Below are 20,418 nucleotides of genomic sequence, written 5' to 3' on the forward strand. Positions count from 1 at the left end.
CCGTGTGGCAAGTGCTGGGCTGCCCCCGCCCCCCCCGGCCTTCCCCCCCCGCACAGAAGGGCGCAGGGCCAGGCTTGCAAGCAGATAGTGTTTAATAGTAAATAATTGTACAGGGTGCTGGGCCCCCCAGCCAGGCCCTGGGAGCGCCCCTCTCCCCCTCCACCGCCATGGAGCAGCAGCACACCCACCCCCACCGGGAGGGCAGGGGCAGGGTGGGGTACGAGAGGCAGAGCAGAGGGATGGGCCCAGCCCTGGGGAGGTGCCCGGGGCGGCTGGGTTCACTGGCAGAGCTGCTTCACCCTGGCGTCCATGCTGGCGAAGTTCTCCTCCACGGCCGCCACGTTCTCCTTCATGGTCTGCTGGACCTGCGGGCAGAGAGGAGGCTGGTACCCGGACAGCAGGGACAGCCCAGAACTGGGCCTGAGGGAGGAACAGCCCCCTAACCCCCCCCCCCCCCCCCCCCCCCCCGGCCCACCTGAGCCAGCAGCGCCGTGTTGTCCTGCAGGGAGCTGCCGATCATCTGCTGGGTGGTGTCCAGATGGGTCAGCAGCTGCCCAAACTGCATGGCTGGAAGGGACAAAAGCCCATTGGCAGCAGCTCAGAACTGCCTGGGCCCCGCCCCCCATTGGCCCCGCCTACCTCCCCCTACCCTCACCTTGTTCATGCAGCTGCTTGATGGCGGCCAGTCTCTGCACCAGCGCGGGCAGGGCGGTGGCCGTGGGGCTCCAGCGCTGCACCATGTCATAGAGCTGGTGCACCTGGCGAGAAGGGGGTTAGTGCCAGGCAGGGCAGGGGCTGCTCCAGGGCCCCAGCCGGCTTCCGCTACTCACCGTCTTGCCAGCCCAGGGGAAGCCGGCTGCTGTCTGGGGCTTTCCTGGGGCACCTTGAGCCGGGGGAGGGGGGGTGCAGCATTACTGCAGCCCTGGCAGGAGGGCCCCGTGCGCCAGGCCCAGACTCACCTTGCTCTGGGCGTCTGCGTCCTCCACGGCCACCTTGTGCTTGGCGATTTCGTTCACCTTCCCCAGGACGCTCTGGGGCAGAGGAGACAGTGAGGGGCCCGCCTGCCTGCCTGCCAGCCCCTCCCCTCCCCTCCTGCCCGGGGCTGACGCGACGGTCCCGTGCCAGGCTGCCCACGGGCCCAGCTGGCTGCTCAGGGACGCCCTGCCGGGGCAGCGGGCACTCCCAGCGCGTCGGCTACAGGGAGCCGGCTCCAGCCAGCGCAGGGCTGCCCGGAGCCCCAGGAGGCGGCAGTGGGGAGATGGCAGCTGGCACGCTCACCTGTAACCTCGCTTCCACCTGATCCAGCACCCCCAGGTCCAGCGTGCTGACTTTGGCCTGCAGGATCTCCACCGTTTCCTGCAGGAGTGAGGGGGGAGAACACGTGATCGCCCCCCTCCCTGGCTGGGCAATACAACGCATGCTCCGGACCCTGGCAGCAGCAGGCAAAGCCCCCGGCAGGGAGCCAGGCGTTCCTGGGTGGGCTGCACATTCCTGGCCCCTGCACCTTCCAGACCAGCCGTGGCCAACTCTGCCCCCCAAAAGTGCCCCCCGCCGGCTCCCAGCTTCCCTGTCCTTACCAGGTCAGAGCTGTGGGGTTTTAAAAATGGCGCCCAAGATGGCCGTCTTAAAGGGGCAGCCTCCTTTTAATTTTTTGTTTTTGCTTGACAATTCTGTTCTGGGGGGCACTTTTTTTTTTTTTTTTTTGACAATTCCAGTGCAGCTCTTCGCATTTTTCCGCCACTGTTTCGGCTCTTTGTGAAATGGGTTGCAACCCCCGCTCCAGACCAACCCGGAGAGCCCCCCCCAGCCTTGCTTACCATGAGGCTGGCTCCCTGCAGCCCAGCGGCCAGGGGATTCTAGAGAGAAAAAGCAAGAGAGCTTACCCTGGAGCCTGGATCTCCGAGCAGCCCCGCCCTGGGGACGACCCCCGCCCGCAGAGGGGCAGCCCCACGGCCCGGCCTGGCTCACCTGGCTGTCCTGCTCGCAGTGCACGGTGGCTTCCAGCTCGCTCAGCCGCTTCTCCAGCTCTGCTAGCTACAGCAACCGGGGAGGGGAGAGGTCAGCGATCCCCCAGCACGAGACGGGAGCTGTCCGAGCCAGCTGGGCGCGAGCGACTCCAGGGCCCAGCAAGGTGCCGCTGGCGCTTTGCGATGCGCCCCCAGGACAGCGCAGCAGTTGGGGGCTGCTGCTCGCTCTCCCTGCGCTAAGCCCCTGTACACCCCCCCCCCTCCCACTGCCCACACCCCTGCCTCAGACTCCGAATTCCTCCTCCCAGGGCAGGGGACACCAGCCTGGCCCAGCAGCCCCCCAGGAAGCTGGGCACAGGAAGCCCCGGTGTCCAGGCCCACCTCTTGGCTGATATTTTCAAATATTAAACCCCCTCCCCCCGCCGAGGGCAGGGACCTTAGCATTGCAGGGGGGAAACTGAGGCACGCCCACTCAGTGACGAGCACGCCAATGGATGCAGGGGAGGATCCTAGGCGTTCCCAGGGCCCAGCCCCGCCCACAGCTCTGCTGCCACCTGGCCACTGCGGCAAACCCACATCTGCCCCAGCCTCACCTTGGCAGCCTGTGAGAATTTGTCTTGGTCAGGTCTGGAGTGCAGCTCGTAGGTCACCGTATCCCCCGCGGGCACAGGGCCCTTGGCTGGGCTCTTCCCGGCCCCAGCGGCGCCCGGGGGGCTCTTGGCTGCCTCCAGCTGCATGAGCAGGCGCCTGGGAGAGAGAAGCGTCCCCGCTGGTTTCCGGCGCTGCGAGGGGCAGCGGGAGCCGAGACGCACCAGCCCCGTGGACAGGGGCCAGGCAGCCACCCCCGAAGTGGCGAGAGCAGAACCCGCCCAGGGCCGGGCGTGAGCCAGGCAGGCCTCCGAACGCCCATCAGCAGCACTGGGGTCCCGGGGATAGGGCCCCCCAGCCCCCCACGCCTTGGCAGGTCCCTTTCTGGCAGGATGCGGGGCTGAGTTCTCCCCCCGGGGTGGGCGCCCTCCCCCCGCTCACTTGGCGAGGGCTCCGTCGGGGTCAGTCAGGCTGACGGCTGCGTCCGGCCCCAGGAGCTTCTCCAGGTGCGTAGACACCAGCTGCTGCTTCAGAGCCACGACCTGCTTGGCCAGCGCCACGGGGCTCAGCTTCTCCTCTGCCGCGGCCTCCCTGGCGGTGCCCTGTGAGGGAGACGCTGCCCCGTTACCCGGGCCCGGCGGCAATCGCGCTTGGCACCTCCCAGCCGTGGGGAAACTGAGGCCCGAGGGGGCGTGACTGGACCAGGCCCCCCCCAGCAATGCGAGGGTGCCCCAGGGGGAAGCCGGCAGCCCGCGGCCCCGAGAAGGCTCCTACCTGTATCTTCTCCACCTCCGTGCTCAGCTCGTGCACCTCGTGCAGCAGCCGCTGGTACTTCTGCGAGGGCGTCTCTCTCACCCCGAGGCCTTCCCCTAGCTAAGGACACGGGGGTCAGTGCGCCCGGCCCCCCCGCTCTGGCTCGGCGTGGGGGGTGGGGAGCGTCTCCCCTGTGGGCTGCTTGGCGCCCGCCGGAGCAGAGCGAGCCAGGCCCTTGGGGGCCGCCGCAGCCCAGACCGCAGGGGAATCACTCCGGCGGGTCAGGAATCCAGCTGCTGGCGCTGGGCTCTGGCCCTTCCCCCTTGGCCCTCGGGGAGGCCACCTGGGCTGCAGGCAGCTTCCACCCAGAGCCTTCAATCACGCGGGGGGGGGGGGCCGGGGGCTGCACAGACCACAAGCTGCCCTCCCTGTGCCGTGGAAGGGGCCGGACCTGCGCGACGAGCAGAGCACGAGGCCGGCGTGGCCGAGAACTGCCCACGTCGCACGAAGGCTCCTCCTGAGGGCGCCACGCTCCCCCCCCCCCCCGGCCCCGCCGCCACCACGGCCTCCCGTCCAGTGCCACGCGGGGTCTGGAGCGTCCTCCTTCAGCCTGCCACTCCTCCTCCTCCTCCTCCTCCTGCCATGGCCCGGCAATGTGCCCTCGGCAGGACACGCCCGCTCAGGCAGAGGGAGAGGAGCCGGCGTGGGGGGGTCTGCTCCAAGCGAGGGGCCTTTCCTGGCAGCCCAGCCAGAGACAAGCGCTGTAGGGATGCAGCCCAAAGCCCAGCGCCGCGGGGTCCTCAGCCCATCACCCTCCCTTTGGGCCCAAATTCGGGCCCGCCCAGTGCACCGGGGACAGGGCGCACTGGGAGCAGCAAGACCCCTCCCGGGGGGCGGGGGGAGGGGGCTGGAAGGAAAGCTCAGACGCTCGGACAGGCAAATGGTTCAACTGCCCTCAGAGGGGGGCCCGAGACAGACGCACCAGTTTAAGCTCTTCCATCGCCCGAGTGCCCAGTGCCGCCCCGCCCGGCCAGTTACTTACAATCTCAAACTCCCCCGACTCGTAGCCCGTCCGCTTGGTTTTGCTGATCCGATCAGAGAAGTCTGCACAGCGAGAGCAGAGAGGAGTTTGCTCGGGCAACGTACGATGCCACATCGCACAGCCCGGGGCCGGCCGGCCGGGGCCACAGCACAGGGCCCGGGGCCGGCCGGCCGGGGCCACAGCACAGGGCCCGGGGCCGGCCGGCCGGGGCCACAGCACAGCCCGGGGCCGGCCGGCCGGGGCCACAGCACAGGGCCCGGGGCCGGCCAGCCGGGGCCACACCACAGGGCCCGGGGCCGGCTGGGATTTCCTTGGTTCATCTCCGCACTGCCACTGCCCTTCCCCCTCCCCAACGCTGGCGGATCCGGGGCAAGCCGTGGACTGGCCCGCAGCGCCCCAGGCCTGCCCCACGAGGCCGCGTGCCCGCCCCCAGGGCGCCCTGCCAGCCTTACCCAGTCCTTTGGTGCCCACTCGCTTGTCCTTGAACTTGTCGTAGGCCGCGTTGGGGTTGACGATGATGTGCTCCACGCTGGTGCTGCTCAGCTCCTCCTGCGCAGACAGGCCGGCCTTAGAGACTGGCTCCCCCGGCCCCCAGACCCCCCTCCCCCCGCCCAGCCTGTCCTCGCGGCTGCCTGGCCTCGGCCCGGGCAGTAGCAGAGTCCAGATGTTAATAACTTGGCCAGGTCCCCGGAGCCCCAGACCCCGCTGGGCTCCCTCGAAACCGTCCCGGGGCCAGCCAGGATGGCGCAGGGCCTGCAGCCCCCAGCTCCGGCCGACTCGGGCCCAAACTTCCCGGGGGAGTCCAAAAGCCCTGCAAGGACAGGCCCTCTGCTGCCCCCAGGGGACTGTCTGCGGGGGGCGTCTCGCCCGCGCAGCCCTGGGACGCCAGACGGAAAATCGTGTTCTGCAGCCGGGCCGTCGGGGGCACCAGGAGACACGGGGAGGGCTGATTTGCAAAGACGCCGTGGGAGGAGCCCAGGGACCCACCTTGTGCCTCCGAGCTGCCAGCGCTCACCCCCCCCCCGGCAAAGGGGGGCGAGTGGCCGGCCTGGTGTCAGACCCACAGAGATGTGGACAGGGGACAGAGGAGCCTCTTGGGCCGGCGCCCAGCTGCCCCCGGCTCACCCCAGCCCATCGCGCCCCCTCGTGCTGGGGCTCTCAGCCCAGATCTCCCGGGCTGGCACCTCGAGGGACGTGGCAGCCTGGCCTGGCGGTGGGGAGCGGCGACCGCTGGCCCGGCACGGAGACCTGGGCTACAGGGAGCAGCGGCAGCAGGGTGGGATCGGACGCCTCGGGCCCAGCTCACCGGCGCCCGCGTGTGGGCAGCGCAGCGGGAGCGGGCGGCTCTGTGCCCCCCCCACACCGCAGCCCAGGCTGCAGCGCTGGTGAGAGCCGCCCCCAGGACCCAACCTTCCCCAGGGGGTTAGTCCCCTCCCATTCCCCCGGCCCCCACCATCTCTAAGCTGCTCCAAGCACCAGCCGGCAGAGGGGGAGGGATCAGAGGGGCACGGGGACAGCTCCGTTCAGACCGGGGGCTCCATCGCCATGCAACGGAGGGAGAGGAGCCCCCGGCCGCAGAGCCCCGCCCGCCCTAAGGACTCGATCTCGGGCACGGAGCCCAGCCTGCCGGGGGAGCGAGCCCCTCTCGAGCCGTCGGCCTGGCTAGCGGCTGGGCCAGTGCTCGGGCTTGGGGCTGCCCCACGGTCTCCCTCCTGCGCCAGCCCAGCTGCTAAAGGCCTCCCGCGGGGGGGGCAGGGGCTGCTGAGCTGGATTTGCTCAGTGGATCAGCGGGCGGCGGCAGAGCCTCTGTGGCCTGCAGAGCGTTAGCGCCCGGCAGACCCCGGCCACGCCAGGGCTTAGCGCTGGGAGAGCCCTTCCCCCTTCCCCCGGGACCCTGCCCACTGCGCCGGAACCCACCTGGTTTCAACCCCCCAGCGAGTAAACAAGGGGTCTAAGCAGGCAGCGGAGACCCCCAAGGCGGGTTAAAGCCCAACCCGTCCCCGGGACGCGGCCCGGCCCGCTCGCCCTGCTTCCACGCCGGACCATCTGCAGCAGCCAAGTTATTAACATGGGAGGGTCTGCTACTGTCGCGGGCAGCTCTCTGGGGCGGGGCCCTGGGTCCGCGCCGACCCACCCGCTGCCCCCCCGGCCGGGAACGAGGCTGTTCGAACCCCGAGGGCTGAAAGGGGGTGGTCGGGGCATTTTGCCGGGTCGGCAGGCGCACTGGCCGGCTAGACAGGGGCTCCCAAACTACCGGCTGCACCGCGCTGGACGGGTAGCTGCCCGACGAGAGTTTGGGAGCCGCTGGTCCAGGGCTGGGGGTAGCAGTGCCCAGTGGTTAGAGGGGACCAGAGCGGACAGGGGACCCAGCAATCGAGGTGCAGCTCCCAGCAGCTGTTAGTGCAGCGGCACATGGCAGCGGGCGAGACGGGCTCCTTACCAGCTCCTTGCGTTTCCCACAGATGAGAAAGTCAAAGAAAAGTTAGGAGGGCAGGGAAGGGGGAGAGAGAGAGACAAAAACGGGATTAGAAGGTTGTCACATGCACTACCCGCCAGCCCCCGCCCCCGCCAGGCCCGGGGAGTCGCCAGCGCCGGTTACGGACGGGGACACGGCAGGGCAAGCACAGAGCAGCAGGGTTCAGCCAGAGGATCTGGGTTAGTGGCTACAGCTAGGCCCCCACCCGCGCCCGGGGCCAGCAAACGGCTCCGCGCCACGGGCTGCCGGCTGCTCCTGGGCTGGGGGGCAGGGCGGAAGGGTCCTGCCTCTCCACGCCTGGGAAGGCCCATTTCCAGGGCAGGCGCCTGGGCTCGGCAGGCTGGGTGCAGGACCACAGCCGAGACGCTCTCCAGGGTCCCCAGCGGTGGCGGAGAGAGCCCTCCCCCGCCGGAGAGCAAGGCAGGGAGCCCCCGGGGTCCGCGTCCCTGCGCCCCTCGGCGGAGGCTCCGCAGCGCAGCCGACGGCCCGGCCCGGCCCCTGCTTTCCGCCGTCGCTGCTGCCCTGCGGGATCTGGGGGCCCCGCCCCATCCTGCGCCGAGCCGCTGGCCTCCTTCCACCTCCGCCGACCCACGGGGAGCCAAGAGGGGGCCTCAGCCGAGCCTGCGGGGGAGGGGGCGCGCTTTCCTGACCCCTAAAGAGATCCCCTCCCCAGCACGTGTGTGGGCAGCCAAGGAGGGGGAGGCTGCATGAGACAGAGCCCCGCCCCTCACTTGTGGGGCTGCCAGGAGCCTTCCCCTGGGGGGGCTTCTCTTTCCAGCACCCTCACACCTGCCTTCCATAGGGCGTGGGCAACTCTGCCCTCCCCCGCCAGGTATTCAGTGCCCGCAGCCGGGGGAGGGGCTTGCAGAGGCTCCCGCCCCCCGAGCTTGGGAGCACCCCGCAAACCACCACCAGAGAGCCGGCGAGGCCCAGGCCTGGGATGGAGCCGAGAGGAAACGGCCCTGGGGCGAGGCCCCGGCGCTCGGCCAACGCTCCGGGCTAAGGCGCCTCCTCGGACTCGGCCAGGAGCCCGCCAGGCCCCGCTGTGCGGCAGACGTGCCAGCCTCAGGCCGGGCAGCCCCGGTTGCTGGGTGCAGAGATGCTGCCCTTGTACAGCAGGGGGCAGCGTCAGGGGGCTGGAGCCCCAGGCCCCCTCCTGAAGTGGGCCGGGGCGAGGGGGGGGCACCCCGAGACACCGGGGCTGAAGGGACCCGGACACACCGCCCCGGCCCCCCGGCATCTCCCTGCCCAGATCGGGCGCCCGGCTGGCTCCAGGCCAAAGGCCCGAGCGGAGCAGCGCAAGGAGTCGGGGGCCAGCCTGGACCCGCCCCCGAGCGCCCAGGAGGGAGAAAGGAGGGACCATCAGATGCCCTCAAAGAGCCTCAGCACTTAACCAGGGCTCAGAACAGGGCGGCTGCGCCTGGCACCCTGGGCAGGGCGGGGCCCAGAGAGGTGGGAACAAAGGCTCCAGCTCCCGGCAAGCTAATCAGAGACGCCCTGAGCCCCCCCTCTCAGAGGTAACATGCCGAGCTCAGGTGTGACGCCCCCGCGGCCCCTCTCTCCGGGGGCCCTCGGGCTGCGTCCCAGCGGAGGTGTGCCCAGGGGGGCTACCAGAGGGGCGTGGGCTCGCCTAGTTACAGTTCCAGAGCTGGGTCCAGAGCCAAGCTCCGGGCTGGTCTAACCAGTAGACCAGACGGCAAAGAACCTCCCTCCACCGCCTAGACAAAAGCCGGGCAGCCACCCAGCCGGGCTGTGGAGACGCCGCGGGCCGAGCTGACAGCGCGGCTGAGAAGCACGAGGGCGCAGAGCAGCGTGGGGGAGAGCGAGTCCTTCCTCTGGGCGGGGGGTTAAAGCCCGTTTCTCCCCCGCTCCTGGCCCCGCGGCGAGCACACGTGGCAATTCAAGGGCAAGCGAGTGCCCAAGGCTCCGGGGGGCCTGTCGCCTCCCGGAGCCGGGCTGCAGCCAGGCACTGACTTCCCGGGGGAGAGGCCGGCCCGCCACACCACCTCGCCATCAGCCGGCTGGAAGGCACAACCCGTGGCCACGGCCCCGCAGATTCGGGAGCCTGCCGCGGGCAGGCCGCTCTCTTTCCAGCGGCCTCAGGATCGCGCTGCTCTGTGCACAGGCCAGACACTCAACGCGCCCCTTGGCGGGACGTCCCTGCGCCGCCCGCCTGACAGACAGCAATGCCGGCCACTCAGATGAACTCGCTTGAGTGGTCACTCCGGCTCCGCAAGACCCGCCCCCCGCAGAGGGGCCCGACTCCCAGGGACCGCAAACCGAGGGGCAGCTTAGGGTTTCTTTCAAAGGACCCAGCGGCCTGCCCCGGGCGTGGCCCCGGGCTCCTCATGGCCGCACCCTGCCGAGCAGAGCCGCCACGGAGGCTGCAGGCGGAGGGCTCAGCGGAAGAGGGGATTTCTAGCTGGGTTCTTAGTTCTCTACCCCATTGCTGCCCAGGCAGCAGCCTCTGCCGTTAGCTGTGGGTCAACCTGCGGGCAGCTCCGGCTGTGAGCCCCACCCTGAGCAGCCTGCCAACGTGTTTCAGGGGCGTGCCTGAGGGGGAGCAGCGGGGGCTCCGGGGCGAGGGCCAACGCCTGGGATGGGGCAGCAGCCGGGGTGTACACGAGAGGGCAGTCTCGTCCGGGAGCCAGGAGGAAAGCAGCAAGAGACAACTCCCGAGGGAGGAGGAGGGGCCAGCGGGAAATGGGGGGGGTCTCCTGCCTGGGGAAGTGCTCAGCGTTCGAGAAGGGGAGGCTGGGGAAGGAAGGTGGAGGGGCAGGGTGCCATCTTTGAAACGCTGCATTGCATTCTGGGACCTGCAGACCCCCTTTGCCTTAGGCCTGGAACGGAGCAGACTCGCTCTCCGGCTCTGTCGCCCGCGGGCACCTGGCGAGCTGCCAGCAGGGCACCTCTGGGGGCACTAGCCCAACGGTGGCTCCTCTCTTAGTCCCCCGCCGATGAAACCCCACAGCCAGCCCCTGGCTCTCCTCTGCTCATTGCAGGCCTAGCGCGAGGGGAGAGGGCCGCCCCGGCCACGCGCCCATTTCAAACCCACACCTGGATCAATCCAACAATCGTCTTAAAATCAGGCCCCGGGGACTTGGACAAAACGGGGGGGGGGGGGGTTAATTTTTGGCATTTTAAACCCTTCACTGCATTTCCACCAAAGCAAGGTGCAGATTTACCCGCATGCACAAATCAAGCCCCAAAGCATGCAAGAGAGAAGCGTTGTAATGGTCTTACTTGTGCAAACTAGACTCCAGGCAAGGTGGTGAAAAGGCAGGGGAGGGAAGAGCATTAGGAAAACTCAGGTAAGTTCAACTGCGCAACACTCAGCACAAAAAAGCAGTTTTAGCTGGAACCCCAACCGGGCCGGGACCGAGCAGCCCCCCCCACGAGCGGCGTGACGGCGCTAACTGCAGCACCTGCCGGGCACCGGAAATTCCTCGCATGGTTATTCCCGTGGCCAGTGGCGGGAGCACACCGCGCGCCGGAGAAGCCAGGCTGCAGCGGCGTCCCTGCGGTTAGCAGGCCGAGATGCCGTTCCAGGCAGTCCGCAGCTGCTACCAACGTCCGGGGCGGGCGCAGGCTGCCGCTTGCGTTATTTTGTTGCTGGCAGGGGAGGGGGAAAGATCCCTTAGGGGGCTGAAAGGCCCCGTTCAGACGCCGTCGCGGCAGCGTCACCTCGCGCAAGACGCCGACGGTTGGGAAACGGACTCTCTCGGGTCCTTCCAGCAGAGAAGAGCATGTGCCGGACAGGCCGCAGCAGGAGTGATCCTGCTACCCCACAGGAGCCCTGACAATGGCAATGCCGCCCCAGTGATGAGGTTTGGAGCAGCCTGGCCGGCCCTGGTTTAAAGGGACGGTGGAAATACAACCCCTGAACGGACGCACTAGATTTTTGCTCTTCTCAGCAACAGCGGGGCGGTTTTCAGGGCCAGAGGCAGCCAGCCCCGGCCGGGGGAGGGGTGCTGGCACGTTGGGGACCGTGGGTCCAGCGAGAGTGAAGAATACGCAGCTGTGACATTAACACGACAGACCCTGCCCCCGAGAGCCCTCCCGCGCCTAGCCAGCGCCACGGCAAGACACGCAATTCCCACGGCAACCCGGCAGGCCTGGCCGGCAGCGAGCCAGCCACAGGCCGGTAGCTCGTTCTGGGAAGGATCCTCTTTTAGGAAAGGACCCTCGACGCAGCCATCAAAATCCCAAATTGCCCCCCCAATTCTCTGCTGCAGCTGGGGTACTGTGGAGGCCGGACTAGATTATGCAGCCAGGAAAATGAATTTCAGAAGCCAAGTACATATTGGATATTAGCTTCTAGAGACATAAAAACTAGTACAAACATGGTCATAGTAGGATTGCAGGCGTCCTCTGCGGGGTAACAACTAGCTATGGACAGGCCGTTAGAGAGAGACCAGAACACCACTCAGTCTCACCCCCCCCCCCGAAGGCCACGCCAGCAAGGCAGCTACACAGGTGGGGCGAGAGGACCCACAGAACCACCAGGCTTTCACTTGGGCAGTTCCCACCTCAGAGTACGGAGCAGAGCTCTGTGGAGCAGACTAAGGGGGGATGTGATCGAGGTCTATAAAATCATGACTGGTGTGGAAAACGTGAATAAGGAAAAGTCATTGACTTATTCCCACCATATAAGAACTGGGGTCACCGGATGAAATGAACAGGCAGCAGGTTTAAAACAAACCAAAGGACGTTTTTCGTCACTTGGCACAGTGTTAACCTGTGGAACTCCTCGCCGGAGAATGTGGTGAAGACTAGGACTTTACCAGGGTTCAAAAAGGAGCTAGAGAGAATCATGGAGGTTAGGTCCATCAATGGCGATTAGCCAGCATGGGTAGGAACGGTCCCTAGCCTCTGTGTCTGGAAATGGGCGACAGGGGAGGACTCACGTGCGGATTCCCTGCTGTGATCCCGCCCTCTGGGGCTCCTGGCATTGGCTGGTCATCAGACAGGACACTGGGCTGGTCTGACCCAGTGTGGCCGTTCTTACGGGTTCTTTACAACCACTGGGACGTGCCCAGCTTGGGTCAGGGTGCGAAGCGGCAGGCGCAGGAAACCAGCCGTCACGCATGAGGCGGCATCCAAGCCGTGCCCTTGGGCACCAGCGCAGCACACGGCCCAGCAGAGGGAACTGGAGGAAGGGGGCCGTGAACGTTGGTGGAATCCTGCTCCGGAGCAGGACTGGGCGACAGGCCCCGTGGTGGCTGGGCAGCCGTCGACTGCAGAGGGGCTGCCCACCCCGCCGCTGGATACGGCTCGGTGCTGAGGCTTGCTCACTCTCACTCGCCTGGTTTCAGACCAGCCTCTGTAAGCACGGGGCGTTCACCGCCTCGGGACCCTTATCTCCTGAACGCGCCAACTCAAAGAGCAAACACGCGAGCGGCAAGCCCCACGCACACAGACATGGCTGCCACAGCGCCGCCACAGCCCCACGCCCCACGGGGGGCCACTGAGAACTGAGTGTGCCAAGCCAAGCCAGCCCCCCGCCACGGCACGGCCAGGTGGAGCCGCGCTGCAGAACACGCTGCCAACAGCGAGCCCAAGTGACTCAAACCCTCTCGCCAAAGGCAGGTGGCAGAATCAAGGAGGGGGCACCTTGGGGTTCACCCCCCTGCTTCCATCCGCCTGGCTGCCACGTGCTGCCCCCGTTCACCACTCGGACCCCAGGGCTCAAGGAGATCCCAGCGCAATGGAAAGGCAGGCTAAGCAAGAGAGGCTCCAATAGGGCTCGCGCCGAGGGGTGGAGTGGCAGCCTGAGAAGACGGGAGGACAGCCACGAAGCTAAGGGGGAACCCTTCATGCAATCGACCCGGCCCCTAAGAAGCCTTCACTGCAGAGCTCAAGGACAGCTGGAGGGACACGGATGGCGGAAGCAGGAGGTGGATGGACGGAGCGCTGTGTGCACGCACACCTCACAGCTCCACTTGCCTGCCTGGGGTAACCTCACTTAGGTGCTACAAGCTGCAGAGGCGGGATCTGAGCCCCCATTTCCTTGGGATTCTATCCTGGGCCATTCCCTCTCTGCCTGCTCCTGGGAAGCAGCCGGACTCCAGCGCCAATTCCAGCGGAGCGCCCTGCGTCACACCCAAGCGCTGCCCTGCTTTTCAGGTGGGTTGCAGAAGCGACTCCAACTTGTCTTGCTGTTTTCAGCTTGTTTTCAATCAATTCTCTCCCCGCTCCTGGTCTGAAACCAGCCGCTTTGCAAAGAGAACGCCAGCGAGATTCCAGACGCTTCTCGCGCTCGGCCACGTCACAGGGCGCACCAAAACGCCCCAACCCTGGACAGCTACTCTTTGACTCAGTGGGGTCCTGCTAAGGGCTTCCGACTTGGGGGCCTCACAGCTGGGAGGAAGGGGACTTTGAAAGCAGGGCAGGGCAGCGAAAGAACACCCCACGCCCAGCTGGTGCCATGTCACGAGAAAGCCCCATTATGCACTGCTCATGGGGGAAATTCACCCCCTTCCCTCTCAGGCTGGCCAGCGCATTTGAGGGCGCCTATCACCACGGGACTGCAAAACACTCGGCCAGTGCTACCCTGGGGGGGTGGGACCGCTATTCCATTTCACAGATAGGAAAACCGAGGCCCAGAAAGGGGCAGCCACTGCCCCCACATCCCAGCCTCTCATCCGCATCAGGATGGCTCCATCCCGCCCCTTGTTCTGTGTGCGTTGAGCTCAGCGCTCGTCCCCACAGCTGGGACAGGAAGGGCAAAGCCGCCGCATGCTCTCACCACCTCCCCTCCCCTGCAGTGCGCCGCTGGGGCAAGCGGAGCGGCTCCCAGCGGGCACGAGGAGTGTCGCGTTTCAAAGCGGCGCTGCAACTCCCAGCACTGACAACCGTCTCCAGCGCACTCCTGTTCCTGCTGCTATTCTGAGTTGCTTTCCATCCTGCGCGTGGAAACCCCGAGCCCCGACTGCTCCCCTCAGGCCGGCGGCCGGCCCTTCCGGGGCGAGGTTTCCTTTGGAGGCGGAGAGGAGCTGAAAACTGACTTTATAAAGCAAGTCGCCGGAGGCCAACAGCCGTCCCGCACCTCCTCCCCCCAGCAGGTGAGCAGCCCGTGCTCCCTGCCCCAAGGAGATGCGGGGCCCTTTGCTTTTACACTGGGCTCTGGCCACGCTAAGCGCAAATTGAATGAACACTTTCAGTCGGCCTCACCACTCCCAGGCGGCAGGGCATGGCGCTCCTTGGGCATGCGAGGGGGGACATGGCTGCAGCGTGAGAGCTGCTCTCCTATCAGGAGCAGAGCTGCTCATTCTAAGGCCTGGCCTACGCTAACACAGCTGCCGACTATGCGACACAGCTCCTGCTGACGTCGACGCGCTCCAGTCTGCAGCTGGCGCCCTCCCACCGACTCCGCGGCTCGTCTCGCTTCGGACGGGAGAGCGCCTGTCGAGACGCTAAATCGGCCCCCACTGGATCGACCACTGCTAGGGATGTTTAACCGGTACGCGATGGGCTTATGTGCTACTTACCAGGCAACCAGTTAACCAGCCCCGCCGGGGCAGTCCCCCTCCCAGGACAGGCTCAGCCGGCCGGATCCCACCCGCAGCCAGTGTGACATAGTGGGGGTCCTCCTTAGCCCCCCATTTCAGATGCACCCGGGTTAGAGGTACCTTGAATGGGGTCCCGTCTATGCCTCTCAGGGTCAGCTGGGTGTTGGGCATCTTGCCACCTGGGGCTACTATATGGGGCAAGACACCGCCTGCTGCAAGTAGATGAGTCACCAGCAATGGTGGGCCCTGGGGGAGGGCCTAATAGGGCAGGAGACACTAGTGGGGGAAAAGCCTCCTTAATGAATGCCCAGCCCCCTCCCCACTGTTTGGGAACGACTCATGGCTGGCCCCCCGAGTTCAATAGGCTGAGGCGAGACCTCCGCGGGCCCCATAACCCAAAGCAGACAGCACCCGCACTACGTCACAGCCAGCCAGAACAGCTCCACAGCCCGGCCAACAGGACCCCGCCCACAGGCACGACGGGGGCCTGCCCGCAGCACGGTGAGCCAGAACCGCAGCGCGGCAGGGAACTGGTTCAACAAATCGTTTAAGCACTGAGCTCTTTGAGTGGGTTTTTACGCCCTTGGCCACTGCCCCTCGACCCAGCAGGTGGGGAAGCCACGCCCACATGGGCACAGGGTTTTGACAGCTGTCATTCCAGTCCTTAACGCCTCGTCGACACAAGGGCATTCAGAGAACAGTCTCCATTTGGGGAAGCAGCACTAGGAGCTCCGAGAGCGCCTGCCCCCCTGTTCCACACCGCGCCGCTTAGCCCCGGCTCTGGGCAGTAAGGCAATCCGGTGCTTGCAGCATCCGCAGTCCCAGGAGCCTGGCCTACACTAAAGCTTCCCCAGTGTGAGTAACAGCGGTGGTGTGTGTTGATGCTTTGCCCAAAGGCAGCCAGACGGCTGGATGCATGGGAGCTGAATTTCCTTTCCTCGCGACAGAGGCAAGCGAGCTCTCTCCGCTATTACGCCTGGCAAGGAACACGCAAGGGCAGAGTTCCAGGATGCCCCAAACATAGGTTTAAAGTCTGAACGTAAAATGCCAAGAGGTCATCTGATTTTGTCACCCATCCTCCCCCCCGTGTCAGGCTCTTTTACCCCACCACATGCGGTGAGCACCTCAAGCCAAGGGGAGAACAGTCCCCTGCTGACTACCAAGCTCCGCTATACGTCCAGCAGATATCGCCAGTTTCCACCCGCCCCAACTCCAGCTCAGAAGAAAAGCACAGGGCCTCTTCAGAGATTCCCTTCCACAGGGTCTCCTTCGGGATGGTGAAAAGGCCAGAGGAGAGGGAGGAGAATTCAACAGATGTTTATGGGGGCAGCTTTTCTAGGAGGACCGGCACACCTTCCTTGCTGGGCACAGTACCATTTTATGACCTGTCTGCTACCACAGTCCTGCCCTGCGAGCCAGACCCGCTGGAGTTTCCCCCCCAGCAGGGTTGTTTCATGAGTCAGTTGGGCAAAAGCAGCTTTGGGATTGGCACACCCACTTATCAGTGTCCTCCCCCCCACGCTAATCAGAGAGCTGTTGTGTTCCACACAAGCTTACCGCATCAAACTCCGCCTGGTCGTCTTCTGGGAGATCGCTCGTCTCGTAAACATCTGGCTCGTTCCGGGCCTAGAAGCACAAATGCATTACGGTGAGGACCAACGGCTCTCCCCACCAGCATCCCAGCTGTGTGCTCGCCTCACCCCGCCAGGTGCCCAGGGAACACGCCTGCTTCCAGAAAGCACATTCCCGGGACAGGGAGGGCGTCTCTCTTATTGGACCAGCTCTAAAGCTCGTCTCTCTCGCCAGCAGAAGCAACTCAGAGTTCTTCTGCATTCGGTGTCACAGCGGAACACAAGGTGAGCAGTTAGAACGTATTTCAAGGGACCATGCGAGGCGAAGCGGCCAGTTAAGACCCCCGCTGTCTCAGAAAGAGAAGAAGGGAGGGGAGCTAGCGGGTGACACACGGTTATAATAAGCCATAGAGCCAACGTCTCTATAAACTAGCGTCTAGCAACGTTGCGAGTTTAAACTCCCAGCTACTTCATTTGCAGGCCGAGGCCGGAGAAGCCAGATTCAGGGGGACGGCTTTGGGGAAAGCATTCACTCATGGGTGATGTGGTGGGTCTTTTATCGTTTTTCTGGGGGAGTTCATTCCCGAGCACAACGATCGTCTCGCTTCTCTCACATAATTGCTACTGGGGCGTTCGGTGCACTGAGCGAGGTACGTCACACACCGTCGTGGGTAGGACCCATGGCTCTTAAAAGGGGAGCCGTGGGGGTACTGAACATCCAGGGAGCGTGTGGTTTCCTTCACCAACGGCAGCTGTTCCTAGCATTTTGGGGAAAGGCCTCAACTGTGCCAGCTGGGGCCTGGCACTGCCAATTATGAACGGGGGCATGTTCTGAAGCGTGGGCGACCCCAACGGCAGAACGTCCCAGGCCGGCGGTAGAGGCCCATCGCCCTAGAACGAGAACGTGCAGATCCGCAGGACAAACATCTTAGCAGCAGCATCCTGCGTCCGCCCCCCGGCAACGTCAGCCCAGAGCTAGACTCAGCCACAGCCGCCGTCCGGTCCAGCACCGTCTCTGCGGGCAGCAGGGCCCAGCTCTTAGCCAGCGCTTTCGCCCAGAGACCTCCAAGCGCTTTGCAAAGGAGGGCAGGGACTGGCACTAGCATCGAACGGCTGCACACACCGGGGATCTGGGGGGGCCAGCGGGGAGCTCCCCACAGCATGGGGGGCTACAGTCAGAAGTGACCCCTCCTCCCCCAGCCCCCCCGTTACCTCCCCCAGCCCCTCCTCCCCAGCCCCCCCGTTACCTCCCCAGCCCCTTCCCCCGCAGCCCCCCATTACCTCCCCAGCCCCTCCCCCCGCCCCTCCCCCCGCAGCCCCCCCGTTACCTCCCCAGCCCCTCCCCCCGCAGCCCCCCCGTTACCTCCCCAGCCCCTCCCCCCCAGCCCCCCCTCCCCACCTCCCCAGCCCCTCCCCCCGCAGCCCCCCCGTTACCTCCCCAGCCCCTCCCCCCAGCCCCCCATTACCTCCCCAGCCCCTCCCCCCGCAGCCCCCCCGTTACCTCCCCAGCCCCTCCCCCCAGCCCCCCATTACCTCCCCAGCCCCTCCCCCCGCAGCCCCCCCGTTACCTCCCCCGGCCCCTCCCCCCCCCTCCCCCCCCCCCCGTTACCTCCCCAGCCCCTTCCCCCGCAGCCCCCCGTTACCTCCCCAGCCCCTCCCCCCGCCCCTCCCCCCGCAGCCCCCCCGTTACCTCCCCAGCCCCTCCCCCCGCAGCCCCCCCGTTACCTCCCCAGCCCCTCCCCCCCAGCCCCCCCGTTACCTCCCCAGCCCCTCCCCCCGCAGCCCCCCCGCCCCTCCCCAGCCCCCCCCCCCCAGCCCCCGTTACCTCCCCAGCCCCTCCCCCCGCAGCCCCCCCGTTACCTCCCCAGCCCCTCCCCCCCAGCCCCCCCGTTACCTCCCCCAGCCCCTCCCCCCGCAGCCCCCCCGTTACCTCCCCAGCCCCTCCCCCCCAGCCCCCCCGTTACCTCCCCCAGCCCCTCCCCCCGCAGCCCCCCCGTTACCTCCCCAGCCCCTCCCCCCGCAGCCCCCCCCCGCACTCACGATGCCGGGCAGCTCCGCGTACTTGGGCTCGGCCATGGCGACGGGGCCTGAGCTGGAGTCGCCGGCGCCGGGACTCAGGGAGGAGCCGCCAGTCTCGCGAGAGCGTCAGGGCAGGGTGGGGCCCGACGAGATCCCGGCCGCGCGGGGCAGCCTGGGAGATGTAGTCCGCGGGTGCGGGTGGGGCGGGGGAGATGTGGGGGGAGGGGGGAAGGAGTGGGGGACGCTAGGGGGTGTATGGGGCTGGAGAAGAGGAGATCTGGGGGCATGTGGGGTGGGGTGGGGTGGGGGGGGCTGAAGATGGGGAGATCTGGGGGTGAGTGGGGTGGGGTGGGGGGGCTGAAGATGGGGAGATCTGGGGGTGAGTGGGGTGGGGTGGGGGGGCTGAAGATGGGGAGATCTGGGGGTGGGGTGGAGTGGGGGGGCTGAAGATGGGGAGATCTGGGGGTGAGTGGGGTGGGGTGGGGGGGCTGAAGATGGGGAGATCTGGGGGTGAGTGGGGTGGGGTGGGGGGGCTGAAGATGGGGAGATCTGGGGGTGAGTGGGGTGGGGTGGGGGGGCTGAAGATGGGGAGATCTGGGGGTGAGTGGGGTGGGGTGGGGGGGCTGAAGATGAGGAGATCTGGGGGTGAGTGGGGTGGGGTGGGGGGGCTGAAGATGGGGAGATCTGGGGGCATATGGGGTGGAGTGGGGGGGCTGAAGATGGGGAGATCTGGGGGTGAGTGGGGTGGGGTGGGGGGGCTGAAGATGGGGAGATCTGGGGGTGAGTGGGGTGGGGTGGGGGGGCTGAAGATGGGGAGATCTGGGGGTGAGTGGGGTGGGGTGGGGGGGCTGAAGATGGGGAGATCTGGGGGTGAGTGGGGTGGGGTGGGGGGGCTGAAGATGGGGAGATCTGGGGCTGGGCTGGGTGGGGGTGTGGATCTGGAGGAGGGCTGCTGGGGCTGGGGGGTGGAGTCTGAGGGGCTGGGCCAGGGGTTGGGGAGGCAGATACTTTGGTGGGAGTGTATAGTCGGGTGGATTTGGGGAGGGGGCTGTGACAGGCGCACGATTTGGGACTGGGGTGTCGGGCTGGGGAGGCAGTTAGGTGGGGCTAGGGAGGACGGCTGGGCTGTGGGGTGGACCCTGGGGAGATGGGGTGGGGGCTGGGGCTGAGAAGGGACTGTGAGGTGAAGGCCAGGAGAAGGTGACTGGCCGGGGTTGGGGCTGTGTTGGGAAGGGCCGGGTGCCTGAGGGTGGATACTGCCTGGGGAGGTTGTTGGGTCCTTAGGAAAATGCTTCTGCATTTGCAGCCTGGAGCCACACGCTCAGCACTGTCCCCGGGGGACCTTTATTGGGGTGACCCCCGCGCAATAGCAGCTGTTGTCCAGGGCGCCTGCAAAGGCCTCGGCCTCGCCTGCCTCCCCTGCAAAACCAACCCGTCCTGGCACCCCCTCCCAGCCTGGCGCCTACGGAGACACCTGCTGCTGGGCCAGGCCTGGAGGAGGGAGGAAGGGGGGGGAACGAGCCTCCCTTCGAACTGGGCCCGTGGGAGAGGCCTGGATTGTACCCTGGGTCTCAGCTCCCCGTTCTCAGCTGTGCTCTGCACCCGCTCACCCTCCGGTTGCCACTGGGACGCTGAGCTCTTGCTGCCAGTCCCGGGGGCAAAGACGCCCCCCCGAGGAGATGAGGTGCTCCAGGGAGAGTCCAGCCCTAGCTCTGGCAGGCTGGGGTGAGGGAGAATCCATCTAATCTGTCCCCGCATCTGTCTATCCCCTCCCCCATCTCCTCCCTCTATCCATCACTGTGACACCGACCAGCCTGTTTGCTCTGGGCCTGTCCCTCAAGCCGGGCCGGGGTGATTTCATTTCTTGCTTTGAGGCTCCCCCAGCTGGTTCCTTCTGAACCCAAATGGAACGTCCCTGCCTCTTTCACTCCAGGATTTGGCACTGTCCGGGGGGCGGGCAGGGGGCCTTGCACGGTTAGAAAGCAAACAAAGGCCAGCCCGGTCCCCCTCTCTCCACCCGTCAGCGGTCCGGGGTGGGGGCAGCAGGCGCTGGACTGTACCAAGACAGTGCACCGAGGTGGCACGCAGCAGCTGCTAGAGTCGGGAGCACAGACCACCGTCGTCCTGCGCGATCCCCCGAGGGTGCTCCCGCGGCTGGGTGCGGCCAAAGCCCAGCTCCCCTGCCTTTTCCCACGTTTATTTGCTCCCATGCGCATCCCGGCCTCCCTTCCTGCCCCCGTGTCGCCCCAGCGGGAAACTGACAGAGCCGGAACGTGACTCAGCATCTTCCCGCATTTCCCCCCCCCCCCCCCCTTGCCTGGCACAGCCCTTGCGACGCAAACCCAGACCCCCGGGCTGTCTGTCTGCAGCAGATCGACAGGGGGAGCCCGTAGATCCAGAACCCCCACGCAGCTCAGCTAGAAGTGCCTCTTCCCTGCAGGTTTTAGGGCTCTGGCTCAGGGCCTGCCCTGTGTCCGGGCATCGCTGCTGC

The 20,418-nt window shown here is 66.5% G+C and overlaps 1 protein-coding gene and 1 non-coding gene across 2 annotated transcripts; one reads left to right on the forward strand and one right to left on the reverse strand.

Moving 5' to 3' along the window:
• Positions 1-74: 74 nt before the first annotated feature.
• On the reverse strand, positions 75-18,085 carry DCTN2 (dynactin subunit 2). The gene is made up of 14 exons (XM_075901785.2): positions 17,949-18,085; positions 15,895-15,963; positions 4,803-4,899; positions 4,351-4,412; positions 3,330-3,428; positions 2,997-3,157; positions 2,561-2,714; positions 1,969-2,034; positions 1,818-1,856; positions 1,279-1,356; positions 960-1,031; positions 656-758; positions 476-567; positions 75-365 (listed from the first exon to the last, which is right to left on the reverse strand). Exons 1-14 carry the CDS (start codon positions 17,982-17,984, stop codon positions 279-281), a joined length of 1,215 nt encoding a protein of 404 aa, XP_075757900.2. The 5' UTR covers positions 17,985-18,085; the 3' UTR covers positions 75-278.
• LOC149520923 (Nuclear RNase P) lies at positions 14,517-14,736 on the forward strand. The gene has a single exon (XR_016348188.1).
• Positions 18,086-20,418: the final 2,333 nt, after the last annotated feature.

This window comes from Pelodiscus sinensis, chromosome 31 (assembly GCF_052426305.1).
Source record: "Pelodiscus sinensis isolate ZL-2025 chromosome 31, ASM5242630v1, whole genome shotgun sequence".
In the NCBI taxonomy this organism is placed as follows: domain Eukaryota; kingdom Metazoa; phylum Chordata; order Testudines; family Trionychidae; genus Pelodiscus; species Pelodiscus sinensis.

Excerpts from the sequence above, each read along its gene's own strand:
- DCTN2 (XM_075901785.2), bottom strand. The coding sequence starts at position 17,984 with ATGGCCGAGCCCAAGTACGCGGAGCTGCCCGGCATC. Across the intron at positions 3,429-4,350 it reads AGTCGGGGGAGTTTGAGATT|CTAGGGGAAGGCCTCGGGGT; the intron begins GTAAGTAACTGG and ends CCGTGTCCTTAG. Across the intron at positions 1,357-1,817 it reads TGCAGGGAGCCAGCCTCATG|GAAACGGTGGAGATCCTGCA; the intron begins GTAAGCAAGGCT and ends TCACTCCTGCAG.